The following is a 14,130-nucleotide window of genomic DNA, read 5'->3' on the forward strand; positions in this document are numbered from 1 at the left end:
CTACTCCTTTTACAGCTTGTAAAGAAGACTGCAAGTAATCAAAAAAACCTGCAAACACTATGAATGATGTGTTTCCTTACACGCTGTAAAGAAATTAAAGGTCAGTTGCTGTGAATTCCAATATTCAGAATATAGTGGCACAAATTGGGTACTTTTTATGTATAAATAGTATTAATGGATGTTATATGCATCATGGTTTTAGATTGTAATAGAAGCTAAAAGTCGTATCAAATAACATGGTGAATATAAACAGACTGTATGAATAAGAAGTGTCCTGAAGACAGGTCTAATGATACACGTCAATCAGATCTGCTCATATGCGTGTTTTGTATCGATTGGATCCAGAACCATACTTAATTGTTGAAACACACTAGTCAAAAGTAAATTCTTTTTGAAACAGTTAACCAATGTCAGGCATTTGACTGTTCACGCCTAAGTACTAATCCAACACTTTTGAAAATCGAGTTATATTATTGAGGTGGTACGGTTTTTGTCTTTGATTCACTCCCATGTGTTTTGTGTGTTTTAGTTTGTGTATGAATTTGTACTTGAAACATTAAAATATGTATATTTATTTTTATGAACTTTCGGTGTACCCCTGTCCAAATTGAATATGACAGTGTCATAAACCCCCTGTTTGTGAATTCCTGATGCCCAAGCGTGGTAGGACGGGTAGCTGTTATTGTGTTCTTGTGGCCTCCTTTTTCTGTCACTTATATTTGGTCCTTTGCCACACAGCCCCTGAAAAAAAGAGGACTTTAGAGCTCTTGCTTAGCTCACATGACTTGTTGATAATTCAATAGAAGTTAAAGGGCAGCTGTAGCCTTTTTAAGTAGAGTGGGGTATTAAAGATCCCTTCAGGATGTCTGATATTAATACTTGAGATAGGGAGAGGTTGATACATTTTGTTACAGGGCCTTATAAAATGTCAACATAGTCTGCAGCAAGGACATAGTATGTTAGATTCTCTAGCTTGTTTGCGTCTTTTCATTATCGGGAGGACTTTTTTTGGGCAGTACCCTGTTGAAGGACATATCGTTTCTTGGGTTGTGGAAGGTTTTGAGTGTGTTACCATGCATTCTTGTAGGCTCATTAATTCCCCTTTACCACACAGGAATTTACCTTCAAACAGCAAACAGTGCTAGGAAAACCTAAAGGATTATTTGGTTGCCTCCGTCTGGAGAGCATAACACCCAGAACAAAGGGTTGGAGAGTCTTCTTAACAGATGCCTTTCAAGTCTTACAGTACAATGTGTGAAAATAAATACATCCACCAACAGGGAGTAAAATAAAGAATGTGTACTTCTAGAGAATAAAAACAATAAAACAATTAGCATAACAGGTAAAATCAGTAACAAAATAAAAGCAACATATATAGATGGACGCAGTTAGCAGGCTCCTTTATGGACCAATAGTCAGAGCCTCGACGGCAGCCTCCATGTGCTCCTCTCCACTGGATGAGTCAGATGGGAATAAAGGCAGCGCTGTGCTGACCTCCAAAAGCGTGGGTCCTTTCTCTTTTGCTAGAAGATTGTTTTTCTTTAAAAAGCAGGCCTCTTGGTATGGCGGATGGATAGGGGGTTGTGTTGGGGGCACATAAGTGTACTCCTTGCCAGGTTCCAACTGCAGAAGAGGAAGGGGGAGAAGTGAGGTTATTGCTTGTAAAAGGAGAAATGTTATTCAAATGAGTTTTCACTATTCTTTGTTTCCAGTTCTTTAAGAATTTTGTTTTTAATATGAACACCTTTTGATGGCATACATGCGAAAAGCTCTCTTGGGGGCGATTATAAGGTTCCTGGAGTGATGTTAGTGTCTGTTCACTCAGGGCAGAGAAAACAGAATAAAAATTCACTCAAGCAACCAGACCTGTGTCCCCACAGACACAGAGGCACTTTGATCGCAAGTATGTAGAAAATAGAACATGCATTAACCTTAAAAAGAAAATATGGAGTTTTTCAGAATATGAAATACAGTGTTACGCACAAAAAAAGATGCAAATGAAAACAATGATGTACTGGCCATTTGCTAATGCTCGAACACCAAATAAAGCCTGACTTGTTAGAGTCATTACACTTACCTGGAGGGGGTAAGTCTGGTCAGAGTCATATGCACTCAGGTCGCCACAGGCCAGGAATGGTACTATGACTCGGTTTGGGCCTTCCAGCTGGTTGAAATCCACATCTGGGGACAGGAAAAACAGACCAGACCTTAGCACCTGGAACCTGGCTTTAGCCTTTTTTTTCTAAGTACAAATGTCTAAAAACAAGGAAATAATGGCATAAAGGCCTTGTTTAAATAATATTGCAGAGAAATGGCAACCCACCATATTGTGTTCCTACACCTCAAGCGGGATAAAAACATATACATTGAGATGTTCAAAGGTTTCCTTCCAAAGCCAACACGAAGTGTGGTTTCATCTCTCCTCTATGCTATTTATATCATCCCAGAATGCTCAAGTATCATCAAGTACATTTTCCCATCATAGCGACTCTTGCACTGGGTCCTTATCCCTCTTCTTTTAGATTCTAGAGTTTAGCATTTTAGACTGTGATAACTTGGTTTCAAGACTGCATTCTGAAACATTTTTACAAAACAATGGAAATTAAAAAACTAAAAGGAAACCCTGGAATCCATGTACAACCAAAAGATCTGTTCCCCGTCCTCTTGCTTGACTCCACTCCCTTGAATTCCCTTTTCTCCTATGGTGGCAGCTTCGTTTAGCTAGGAGAAGCAGGATTGAAGACTTGCAGTACAGGGTTTATCACAGAGAGTAAAATGTATTTCTAGTGGGTTGAGGGGCCCTACTTTAAGTCCAACTGGAAGATTTCTGGGCATAAGTATCGTTATCAGACAACGTATGTGTCCATTTTAAAAAAACGTTACAAGTAACAGTATTTTTGCAGCTGTTTTATATTAACATGCTTTACATAGTCAGACATCGAATGGTTGGTCCAGAGTATTATTATCCTTTACTATGCTTTTAGTTAGGAGTCAGTCTGGGCAGCTATGCAATATTAACCAGATGTGCTACAATAAAGCTCCAGTTAATCCACATCCTCCTTAGATCGTTTTTTTGAATGACTCCATTTATGAAAACCTAAAAGAAAATATACTATATACATGCAGTCCAACATTGATTAGAGCAGAGGAGGCTGGTGTCCAAGGTGTGCAGTGACAGAAGTGCAGCCGGCAGCGTGAGAGGCAGAGAGAAACAGTGTGGAGCATAGTGCAAGTGGTGCTCGACCACAGTTCCGTGAGGTGCTTGTAAGCAGTAAGGAGTTGTTGCTGCTGATGAGGCTGAATAGCCTAAAAAGCAAAAAGGGCAAGTGAGTGAGCATGTGAAAAGTCAGAGAGAGGAGCATAACCAGTCCGCAGTTCTAACTGCCACAAGCCAACACTGAATTAGTGGGGCCGGCAGGGAAGCCAGCAGCCAGGCATGGCTAAAAGGCAATATTATTTAAACGCTAGCGTGTTGTGGTGCTGTTTTGGCAGGTCTGCTATGGTGGCTCCTTGTACAAAGCATTTTTTTGCATTGTAGGCACATGCTCCCCTCTGCCTGGGTAGTTACTTTGCCACTCTTTATTGCCACTCTTTATTGCTCCTGGCTCAAAGTGGCTCTAACATATAGGTTATTTTCTTTGTTTGTTTTCGTACACTGGCACCGTAGAAGTGGATGGTGTGGTAAATTCTATGCCACAGCGCTGCCATTAGTTGTGTGCTACTTTTATGAGTAGCATTTCGATATTTCTGGCACCATGATGGGGAATACTCAAATCAGAAAAAAAGGAAGTCAATGAAAGGTTGAAGAAAGGAAAGGGAGCTGCACGAGGGATGATTAGAAGAATGCACTGTTTTCATGGAGGAGATGATCAGTCACTAATAGGAAGGGTTTTGAGAAGCAGATCATCAAAGCAAAGCCAGATTCCTAAAATAATGGATTCAAATGGAGCAAAGCATCCATCGAATTTAGAGCTACTTCCAGAATCTATGATCTAGTTGGTGGAATCTGAGGGACCCACTGCTGAAGCACCAGAAAAGCAAATAATGACACATCAAAATTAAAATTACCTGAGCTAAGCGTATTAACAAAGTCATTGTTATGCTCCGTTATGTTACTTGGCATTTATATAGAGCTCTATATATCATTGGTATGACCTCAAAGCGCTGGTAGGTTGAATGCCCTCGGGAACCGTAGTTCTGGTCAGTAGAGAGAGATACTGTCATAGGGTGCGTGGGTGCACCAGATGTGTGCAGCTGATGTAATTGCCGGGTGGTAGCTGCATCCTAGCGTTAGGTGTGGTGCTGGAGGTATCAGTTGGATGTGTGCAGTCTGGTGGGTGGACACCCAGACTGGGCTCTGGCTGCGTTAGGCCTGAAGGACGCATATGTGAGCGACTAGACCAGAATGTGCTCGGCTAGCTGTGTTTTATTACGGCGATGTGGTTTTCATGGGGTAGTATTCCTATGTGAACAGCTAGGCCGAATTAATCAGGGGTATAGCTGTGTACTAGTTGAATGATGGTGGGTAATAGAGAGAGTAAGCGTAGTGATGTAATATGATGGTTATCTTTAAAGCGCCCGAGACCAGGCACGTGTCTAGATGCGACTCAGGCCAATGTTCACAATTTCATCTAGGTGTGGCACATGTTGCCATTCACAATTCCATCCAATTGTGGAGTATGACGACAATCACATTTCCGTCTAGGTGTGGGACATGCTAGGACGTGCTAACATTCACATTTCTATCCACATGCGACTCAGGATAATGCTCATAATTTATCTAAGTGTGGCACAATTCCATCTAGGTGTAGGGCATGTTAACAATCACATTTCTATTTGGATGTGACCCAGGTAATATTCACGGGTTCATCTAAGTGTGACACATGCTTACATTCACAATTCCATCTAAGTGAGGCACATGCTACCATTAACAATTCCGTCTAGGTGTGGGACATGCTGGGACATGCTAACATGCACAATTCTATCAAGATGTGACGCAGGCTAATGGTCATGATTCCAACTAAGTGTGGGACATGCTACCAGTCACAATTCCATCTAGGTGTGGGACATGCTACCATTCAATATTCTATCTAGGTTTGGGACATGCTAACATTCACATTTCTATCTCAATGTGGGACGTGCTGGGATATGCTAACATGCACAATTCTATTTAGATGTGACGCAGGCTAATGGTTATGATTCCATCTAAGTGTGTGACCTGTTAACATTCACAAATTCCATCCAGGGGTGGGACATGCTAAGCATCGCATTTCTATCTAGAGGCGACCCAAGGTAATTTTCACAAATCCATTTAAGTAACTTTGCAGTAATCTTTGAGCACACTATGTGACAGTCTTATGGGGTGGAGTACAATTCAGTAAACTTTCAGTGCGCCGTCTCGAATTGTTAGACTAAGAGGGAGGTATGCAATTGATTACATCTATGTGTGGTGCATGCTAACATTTACAATTCTGTCTAAGTGTGGCATATGCAAGCATTCACAGTTCAGAGTTAGGATAATGTAGAGTGGCTGGGCTTTCTGGAGTAGAGTAATTGCTCTACTCCCGACCCATGCCACCCTTACTTTTTTGGTGGTAGGTGCTGATTGACGGCTGGCTACTGGCTTCCACTGGCGTCTCCTGCGGACACTTTCTGGAGCCGGCTTTGTAGGAGCCGCCCTTTGCCTTGGGGCCCTTAGCCGCAGGGGCTGCATGGGCAGAGGGCTACCCTGGGAAGGCCGGAGGAATCATCAATCAGGGGAGGTGGGCGAGCTGGGAGGCGGGAGGGAAGGGCAACGAGGAAGGGAGAATGCACTCAGGGGAAGGGGGTAAATGGCAACCACTACCTTTCGATATAGAGTGCAAGTCACTTGTAACCCTAGACATTGAATCACTATACACGAAGATCCCGCAAATGGCGACACTGCAAGTAGTAGAAAAGTTCCTTAGAAATACAGACCCACCACTGGAAACACCAATCAATTTGATTATGCAACTCGCATAAATTGCCCTAACAAAGAACAATTTTTTGTATGAAACAACTTTCTTTGAGCAAACATCAGGCACCGCAATGGGGGCAACCTTTGCGCCAAGTCTGGCGAATTTATATGTGGCTGAATTCAAGGAAAAGACCATCTACTGTGACACCAATCCCTAGACTGCATCGAGAAGATTGCCATCCCCAAGCGGGGAGGCAACCTCCACAAGTTACTCTATAGAAGGGAACAACTTTGTCTCTGTCTGAAATCTGATACAATTGGCTTGAATGAACCAACAAGCTGGCAAACTCTGGCATCATTATGAGCCATAGTCTCACCAACATCTCTTCCCAATCATTAATTGGCCATCTGGTAATTGGGTTGTTTAATACATTGACAATATTGGTGGTGTACATGACATCTTATAGACATTGTCTATAGGTCGTATATGCTCCACATGTTATGTCCTTGCATGCCTTCATCACTGTTCTGTGAACATTTTGAATCGAAGATGCCACTGCATATATAACAGGTCACTTAGACTCCTTAGACAAACGGGTCGAACTTAGCCCTACAGTTTTTGAGAGCTGTTTTAGTCGCTATGCTGTGATCAGACAGATACACATATAACTTAATATTTCTGAGACCAGTAATGCTTGTCTTTTGGCAAGAGGCAGAACAGGCTGGTTGATTACTGCATCCACTGTGAACATTGGCACTAGTATATCCATTTCTTCCTTTAGTACGGGCATCAGTACATCTTACTGCTCCCTCGACCATATGAGAGGATAAAAGTCTCATGTGTGTTATCTAATTGTAGTTTTGAGCAATGTACCGAATTAGGAGAGACTTCTCAACATGGCTCTAAGATTCGTACGCATTACGTAGTCCACTCTCTGTGTCATTCGCACGCCCGACGCACAGTGTATCGGACTAGCTGTTGCAAGATGCTGATGTACACAAAAAAAACTAAACTGAGCCGGCTCCCACGAGTCTGCAAATCTGCACGGCCTGATGCTATAGGAGTTACCCACGTACCCGTGAGGTAAGCAACACTTAATAACTACCCGTTTGAATTTCGGGAGCACACAGGTGTCCTACTCCGAAAATACACTCAAGACTCTGAAATTCTGTATTGAGACATTCACGAGTGCTGCAGATTCCGTCTTGCCCCCTTTTTGGTTTCAAGACATCAAGACACCAACTCCCCTCCCCTGTCATGGGTCAACTCTTTAGAGATGATCTTTGGATGCAAGCACTAACATATGAAGTAACTTGTAAACAAATTTAGATAGGAATTTCTGCCCTTTATCTGTGATTTGAGATTCTGATACAACGTTTCTCACCCCAGGTCCCTCGGCATGAACTAACCAGAGTGCCCACCACGAAGCAAGTTTTTAGCTTTCCTGCCCACATGGACTGAAAACCTTGGAGATACTCGCACGACGGTAAGACATCTGTGATAGACCGTCTCTGGCTGTTGCCCTATCCTACAGTAACCGGAAGAGTGGAAACACTGACACAGAAATCTCATTTAACCATATGTGTGTCTTTCCCTGGTCAACCCTGTCCCGCTTCCTTCCATCCACAGGGGGGGGCCTCCTGTAACCAAATAAAGACATGTTAAGCAACCTCCAAGACAGCACGCCACTTAGTGCTTGTTCTTTAGCCCTGATGAAAGTGGTTTCAATCTGCTAACACCACTGAAGCCAGTAGGCTTTTTTCTTCGACCTGACAAACGAGTGACGAATCAGCAACACAGTGGAAGACCGGATAACGATCCTCTTGTAGATTAAAATTTGAGGATGAAGATAGATTCTACACTTTGAATTGAATCCAGAAAACCTTTGAGACTTATTCATAGTGCACAGGAGAATATACTGAGTAATCACGGTACTTTGTCCAACTGTGTCTCTAGAGCATAACACAGCCATTTTGGCAAACCTTTTAAACCCTGCGGTCCATGGAAATGGAATAAAATTTGAAAATATTTTGTCTGCAAAGCAGTTTTAAGATTTAGTTGATGATTCTGATAGGAGGGCAAGAAAAACAGAATCAGTATTTTAGACAATATACAAAAACGATAAATTGATTAATCTGAGATCTTTAATGTGTGACTGGGGCTTGGCCAACAACATGGACCATACCTGAATTCTGAGGCCCAGGAGGGTCTTACGGCCGGATGCGATCCCCTTGCCACGCAAAATAAAACATGAATAATGTAGTCCATCCACTTGGTAGAACATAATCTATGAAATACTGACTATGGAGCTGAAAAACCTGCTTTTCAGGCAAACCATCAATCAGCAAAGCCAGTTAGCGGACTAAACCGCCATTTATTTATAAAAAGGCACTGGGCTTAATCTATCTCTTAGGAAGCACTATAACATTCCACTAATCCCAGGTGCACCCTCCTTTAATAAACGACGATAAATTGCCAACATTATCCTTCCGGAGCAGCACCAGCTGGATAAAGGGGCGTAAAAATGTCAAAACAGGTCGACCTAATTCGAAACGCTTGCTAGCAACAAGCTAGACCCAGCCAAGCCCCTTCCCAACTTACAAGCAGCCACAGGTTGTTTTTGTGTGCGTCCCATTTGCGGTTTCCCCCCAGAGGAGTGAGTTGGGTGACCTGCTGCAAAAAGAGAGCTTTGCTCTGTTCCTGGGAGTGGTGGACTGAAGCCCATTCACAGTAGACAACGGGCAACTACTAACACATCATTCTTCAGGATACAGGCTGTGGCCAGACTCGTCACATTACAAGCCTCTATGGGACTTTCCATATGGGCCCCACCAAAATATGGGACACAGCAGATCAGTGGAAACCAGCTCCATTTACTCTCAATGCTCGTTCCACCATTAAACACTCTTCTGGCATCTGACTCGTTCTTGAAGACGCCGAGGTTCTCGCCCTCACTGAGATAAGGTTCAATGCCAGCTGTCTCTGCTATTGACACTCTGCTTCCTGAGAGATACAAAATCCTCTCCAAGCCCAGGCCCAACCAGTCTGGAGGTGGAGTGTCCCTGATCTTCCCTGAGTGGGTCCCTACCATCATACCCACTCAATCCTATTCTTCCTTCAAATGCCTGGTCTGCCTTCTTGGGGTTTCTTCTACCCCCTCACTTACTCTCGCCACCATCTACATGCCCCCTGCCCGGTCTCCCTCTTGGTTTCTGAATGGGCCGATCTAGCCTCGCCACTCCTGACCTCTACCTCTCCAAGCTTCTCCTCCTCAGAGACTTTAGCATTCATTTGGACTCTTCTGATGTGCCCACTGTACTCTTGTACGACATCTGACTCTTTCCCTCACCATTCTTCCCTCTGGTCTGACTCACTCAGCCAGACACACCTTGGATGCACTCATCCCAGCAGACATCCCCATCTCTAACGCTCTCACTACACCTCTCTCCTGGTCTGACCACTCACCTGGAGCTCCTGGGCTCACTGGCTAAACATCTGCCTGCACTGCCAGTCTCCTCCTCCTGTCATTTGACCATTGAAGAGAGTGTCAGTAGATGCATTTGCTGACACATCTATCCCCCCTCCGACCACTGCCACTGACTCTCCCACCGATACAGTCCTGACGAACCTTCACCTCTCCATCTCCAACACCCTTGACAACCATGCCTCTGTCATGAGGATCCGTATGAAGCCTGCTTCCAAGCACAAAAGCTGGTATGATTCTGAACTAGCCTCTCTGAAACACAAGTGCAGAGTTGCTGAATGGAAGTGGCAGGCTTCAAACACATCCACTGACAAACTGGCCTGTCGCCTGCTCCAAAGGCAATACTGTCTCTCCATCCGCTCCGAGAAGAGGGCCCATATCCAAGCTCCAATCTCTGGGTCCACCAACAATAGAGCTTAACTGTTTAAGATCTGTAAGGAACTTGCCAATCCTACTGCAGTTTCGACTTCTCATCCATCCCAGGCCTTCTGTATTGTACTTGGCTCCCATTTCACAACCAAAACCCAGGACATCCTGTCCCCACTCTCCTCTACCCACTCCTTATTCCCACACCTGCTCTCAGGTCTCCCTTGGCACCCCTCTCACTCTCCCATACTCTAATTCTTTTCTTCATAGCACCAGTGAGGTCTCTAAAGATCTTGGCTCTATGAAAGTCTCCCCCAAACAGGTGCTCTCACTCCTGCCTTGGTCGATTTCTGTAACCACTCTTTTGACACTGGCTCCTTCCCACTATCCCTCAAGCATTCCCTTAAGCACCCTCTCCTAATAAAAGCCATCTGCCGACCCCATCTTCACTACCCCCTTCCTGGGCAAACTCTTGGAGAAGTTGGCCATCTACCAACTGACCCAACACACTGAATTTGTTGGCTGTCTCCATGACCACCAGTCTGGCTTCAGGACATCCAGAGGCACGGAAACTGCTCTCCTGAACACCTGTCAAGACCTGCTCTCAAACCTTGACTACAACTCTCCTCCTGTTCTCATCCACCTTGATTTGGCCTCTGCCTTTGACAAGGTCAAATCATCCCACCCTCATAAAGCGGCTCGATGATACACTTGGTATCACAGACCTAGCACTGGATTGGTTAACCTCCTTAACCTAATCGACCTTCCCAGGTGCAACTGTGCCCTTTCCTCTTCTCTATGTAACTCCCAACCAGAAGCATCCTTCAGGGCTCCATCCTATCGCAGTGGCTCTTCAACATCTACCTTGCTCCTCTGGCACACTCGATTTTCTCCTTCTTGCCTCATTTCCATTAGAAAATGATCTACGAATATACGAGACTGACATCAATCAAGAATACATGACAAATACATGAGTAAGCTTGTTAATACCTCTAACTCTATTACTTGCTGGAGGACACAATGATTACTGAGTTGACAAAAGAGGCAACAGGTGCTTTTGTAAAGAGGCAGAAAAAATTATGAGGTTTGTGAAAAAACTGGATGAGATTTTAGCCAGTATTTCCAAGGACATTTTCCATTATCATGGGCATCCCAGATGTCTCTGGATAGAAATGCAAGGTCTAAAGTAAATGGCTTGCACTCTATGCATTGTCGGGGTGAGGAGAAACCCTGTGTGTAGCTATTAACATGAAATGATATACAGTAATGTCTGGTTCTTATCTTGGTGGCGAAAGTTCATTGAAATCAGACCATAGTCCCAGTAATCAGTGTTATATTGGTATGCTGAGGCCCTAGTGTAGAAATTAGGTGTAGATATTGGGTTTTGAAGTAGCATTGAAGATATCGAACAGTGCCAAAGTACACAAGTATTCATAGGGATGAACCTATTCAAGATCCATTGTCACTGGGAAAAAAGCCTTCACATATTCAAGGACTTACACATCTAAACGTGCAGAAGATTCCAAAAAGGAGGGAGATCATGGTAACCAACAAAAAAGAGAGGACAAAGGAAAAAACGACAAAGCTATCTCTTAGCACTATCTACTCAAAGCATTGGCCGGTCTCACAGAGGTCTAGGATGATGGGGGCTACATTGAAAACGATAGACACTATTGGAGAGCTAGTTACAACAGCACCTGTTGGAAGCAGCAAAGGAGGTGCAATGAGTTCTGGAGTTCGCACAAAACCCCCTGACGACCTTGGCAGATCAGGGGGAAATCAACCAATGAGATAATGGCCGTTTCGCATTGAAACTATCACAGTTCTGTGTTTATGGGGCAACACAACCATGCATTCTGTTTTGAAAGAAAAAGGGTTGCACCCAGACAACCAAAAACAATATTCTCGAAGGATGGATAAAGGTCAATTAAATTTGGCGGCTTCCATGAACAAGAATGCTTACAGATGGGGGTTTGTTAAATTGGTTGGCATTTTAGGACACATGTTATTTGTACTATAGTATTGCCAAGCATCAGACATCTGTCAAACCGTATGTACTGTGGGGGATGTAACAACAATTTTGTTTGCTGGCCCTAACATATGAAGACTAGAAAAATATAGTTTTTAAGTGGAATAGAGGTATATTTTGACCCTTTAGTAATTATTGCCATTTGTATGATGCTTGGTATACTCCAATGATGGCACAACATCTTATAGCTGGTGGTTTACCAGCTATTGAAAATAGATATTTGGGAGGTGCAAGGGTGTTAACGTCAGACTATCGGATTATGAATACGAATCTGGGAGAAATAGAGCAGGTTCTGGCTGGCTCAAAGGAGGAGTCAATAGAATGATCTAGTCATGCCATAGAGACAGTGTTTTGATACATTCAATTTAGCCCTCAAAGCTTTTAGCATAGTGAGAAATACACAAGTATAACCCTAATACTTAAACCAAATTGACTGAAAAATCAAAGGTTTGGTGTGAAAAATTGGTGATGCTGAACGGGAAGACTGTTTTAAAACTCTTTATAGTTTTATTTTTTATAAGACAAACAAGACAGCAGTACTTCACAGACGATCTGAAACCTCCCAGGTTAACACATTTCCCAAAGATAACACACACACAATCAACACTAGAGTCCGCAGAACCTGTTGTATCCAGTCGTGCTTTTGATAACTAATAGGATATATACAGATCCCATATATTTTTAGATCTCGCAGAGGGGTGTAAGTAGTACAGTATTCCGCTTGGACATCATGACAATACAGGAAATCGGACTGCCAAAGATCACACATAAGGACGTCCCTTGCTCCACACCATGGCCACCCTCCTCTTTGCCAGGACCAAGAGACACCTAACATGTTCAGCAGTCTCCTTGTGTATCCCAACAGGGCAATTAAAGGAGAAGTAATCAAGTGATCAACAATGATTTCACTAATTGTGCGAAACACCTGTGCCCAATAAGGATAGACTCAGGGAGAGTGCCATGATAAATGTATAAAGGCAGGCGGGGAAAACCCGCAACCTAAACACGTGTCTGAAACCTCAAGGAAAAATGTAAGCTAGCCTCCGTGGATAAAGTAGAAATGAAGCAGAAATTTAAAGTGTATTAACTTATATCTACTATTAAGTGCCACTCTCTTTGTCTGAGCACAGCAATCACACCACACATTCTCCAGGATAGGGGTACACAGGGATTGATCCCACTTTTTACGTGAGCCTCCTCTGCCCATTCTACTTTATCATCTATTATTTTGCCATATAAACGTGAAACCAACTTCCCATCGTCCTCTACCCGTATCACATCATGAAGATGAGGTGCAACAGGAGGAGCCAAAGAAAAGCATGGAAACCATTCTTTTAAAACGTTTCTAAGCCGAAAATATATATAAAAAGAAAAAAAGGTCCAGTGCAGAAGTTCCACCCAAAAGTTTAAACTCATCTAGCGTGAGGCATTGTCCCAAGGGAAATTAATCTTGCAATCAGGAAATACTCAGTTTGACCACGCAATGAGAATAACCTTTTTCACCAGTTAGCGGGATCCCTGGGAAGTGTATAACCGGTAAAAGGGGCGAGTACAGAACATCAAATTGAGATTTTTGTTTAATTCGTCGCCAAGCCTTACAAATGCCTTCAACTAGATTTCTAGCTCTAACAGTGCATTGTGGCGAGGTCAAGAATGACTAAATTCAAGAGCACCGGTGATGCAAGAGCCCTTTGTTAGGGGGAATTCTCAAAAATGGGCTAATTCCTCCCATCTTAGAGCCCCCAAGCTCTTTTGCTAAACTTTGGGACTTTTAACATTTCAATTCCATGTGTTTTCTGTGTGTGTTTCTTTTGGTTATGGAGCCTAACCAACTCCATAGGCATCATCTGTTACAATTGTGTCACAAAGCACCGTCAGTGCAGTGGCACATGGAAGTTTTTAAGACTTCCCAAGGTTTAACCACCTTATCTGGGATCCACTATCGTTTCCCAGAGCAGTAAAGTGAAATTGACTTTACTTAGCATTGCACTTGCTAGACCCAGACTTAGTATCCCCTGTGTCTAAATGCTCATGTAACATTTTTTATGTTACCCTTTCCTCAATTGACTGGCTGGTGGCAGTGGTTTTGAACTGCCTTGGTTTGCATTTAACGGGACTGTTCGCGGCTCCGGTAAAGTAACCGCGGGAGCCATCTTTTTAAAAATGGCTTACAGCCATCTTTGCGAAAATGGGGCCCGGTCTTGTTTTTTCGCCAGGTCTTTGTAGAAAGGTCCTTCTAGAGAGTTTCTCTGCGCGCCAAACCAGGTTTGGTCTCTTTGTTCATTCGCATTTGGCGGGCTTCAGGAGTGAAA

At 43.4% G+C, this 14,130-nt stretch overlaps 1 protein-coding gene across 2 annotated transcripts in view; it reads right to left on the reverse strand.

The window, feature by feature from the left end:
• Window positions 1-1,284: 1,284 nt before the first annotated feature.
• FTSJ1 (FtsJ RNA 2'-O-methyltransferase 1) overlaps window positions 1,285-14,130 on the reverse strand; it is a 328,389-nt gene continuing 315,543 nt past the window's right edge. For both annotated transcript variants that reach the window (XM_069647552.1, XM_069647553.1), the window contains exons 10-11: window positions 2,078-2,181; window positions 1,285-1,623 (exon numbers count right to left, since the gene is read on the reverse strand). In XM_069647552.1, the coding sequence (XP_069503653.1) occupies window positions 1,402-1,623; window positions 2,078-2,181 (326 nt within the window). In that variant the 3' untranslated portion in view covers window positions 1,285-1,401. The remainder of the gene's footprint in view (window positions 1,624-2,077; window positions 2,182-14,130) is intronic.

This window comes from Ambystoma mexicanum, chromosome 2q (genome assembly GCF_040938575.1).
Source record: "Ambystoma mexicanum isolate Mex_15411 chromosome 2q, UKY_AmexF1_1, whole genome shotgun sequence".
In the NCBI taxonomy this organism is placed as follows: Eukaryota; Metazoa; Chordata; class Amphibia; order Caudata; family Ambystomatidae; genus Ambystoma; species Ambystoma mexicanum.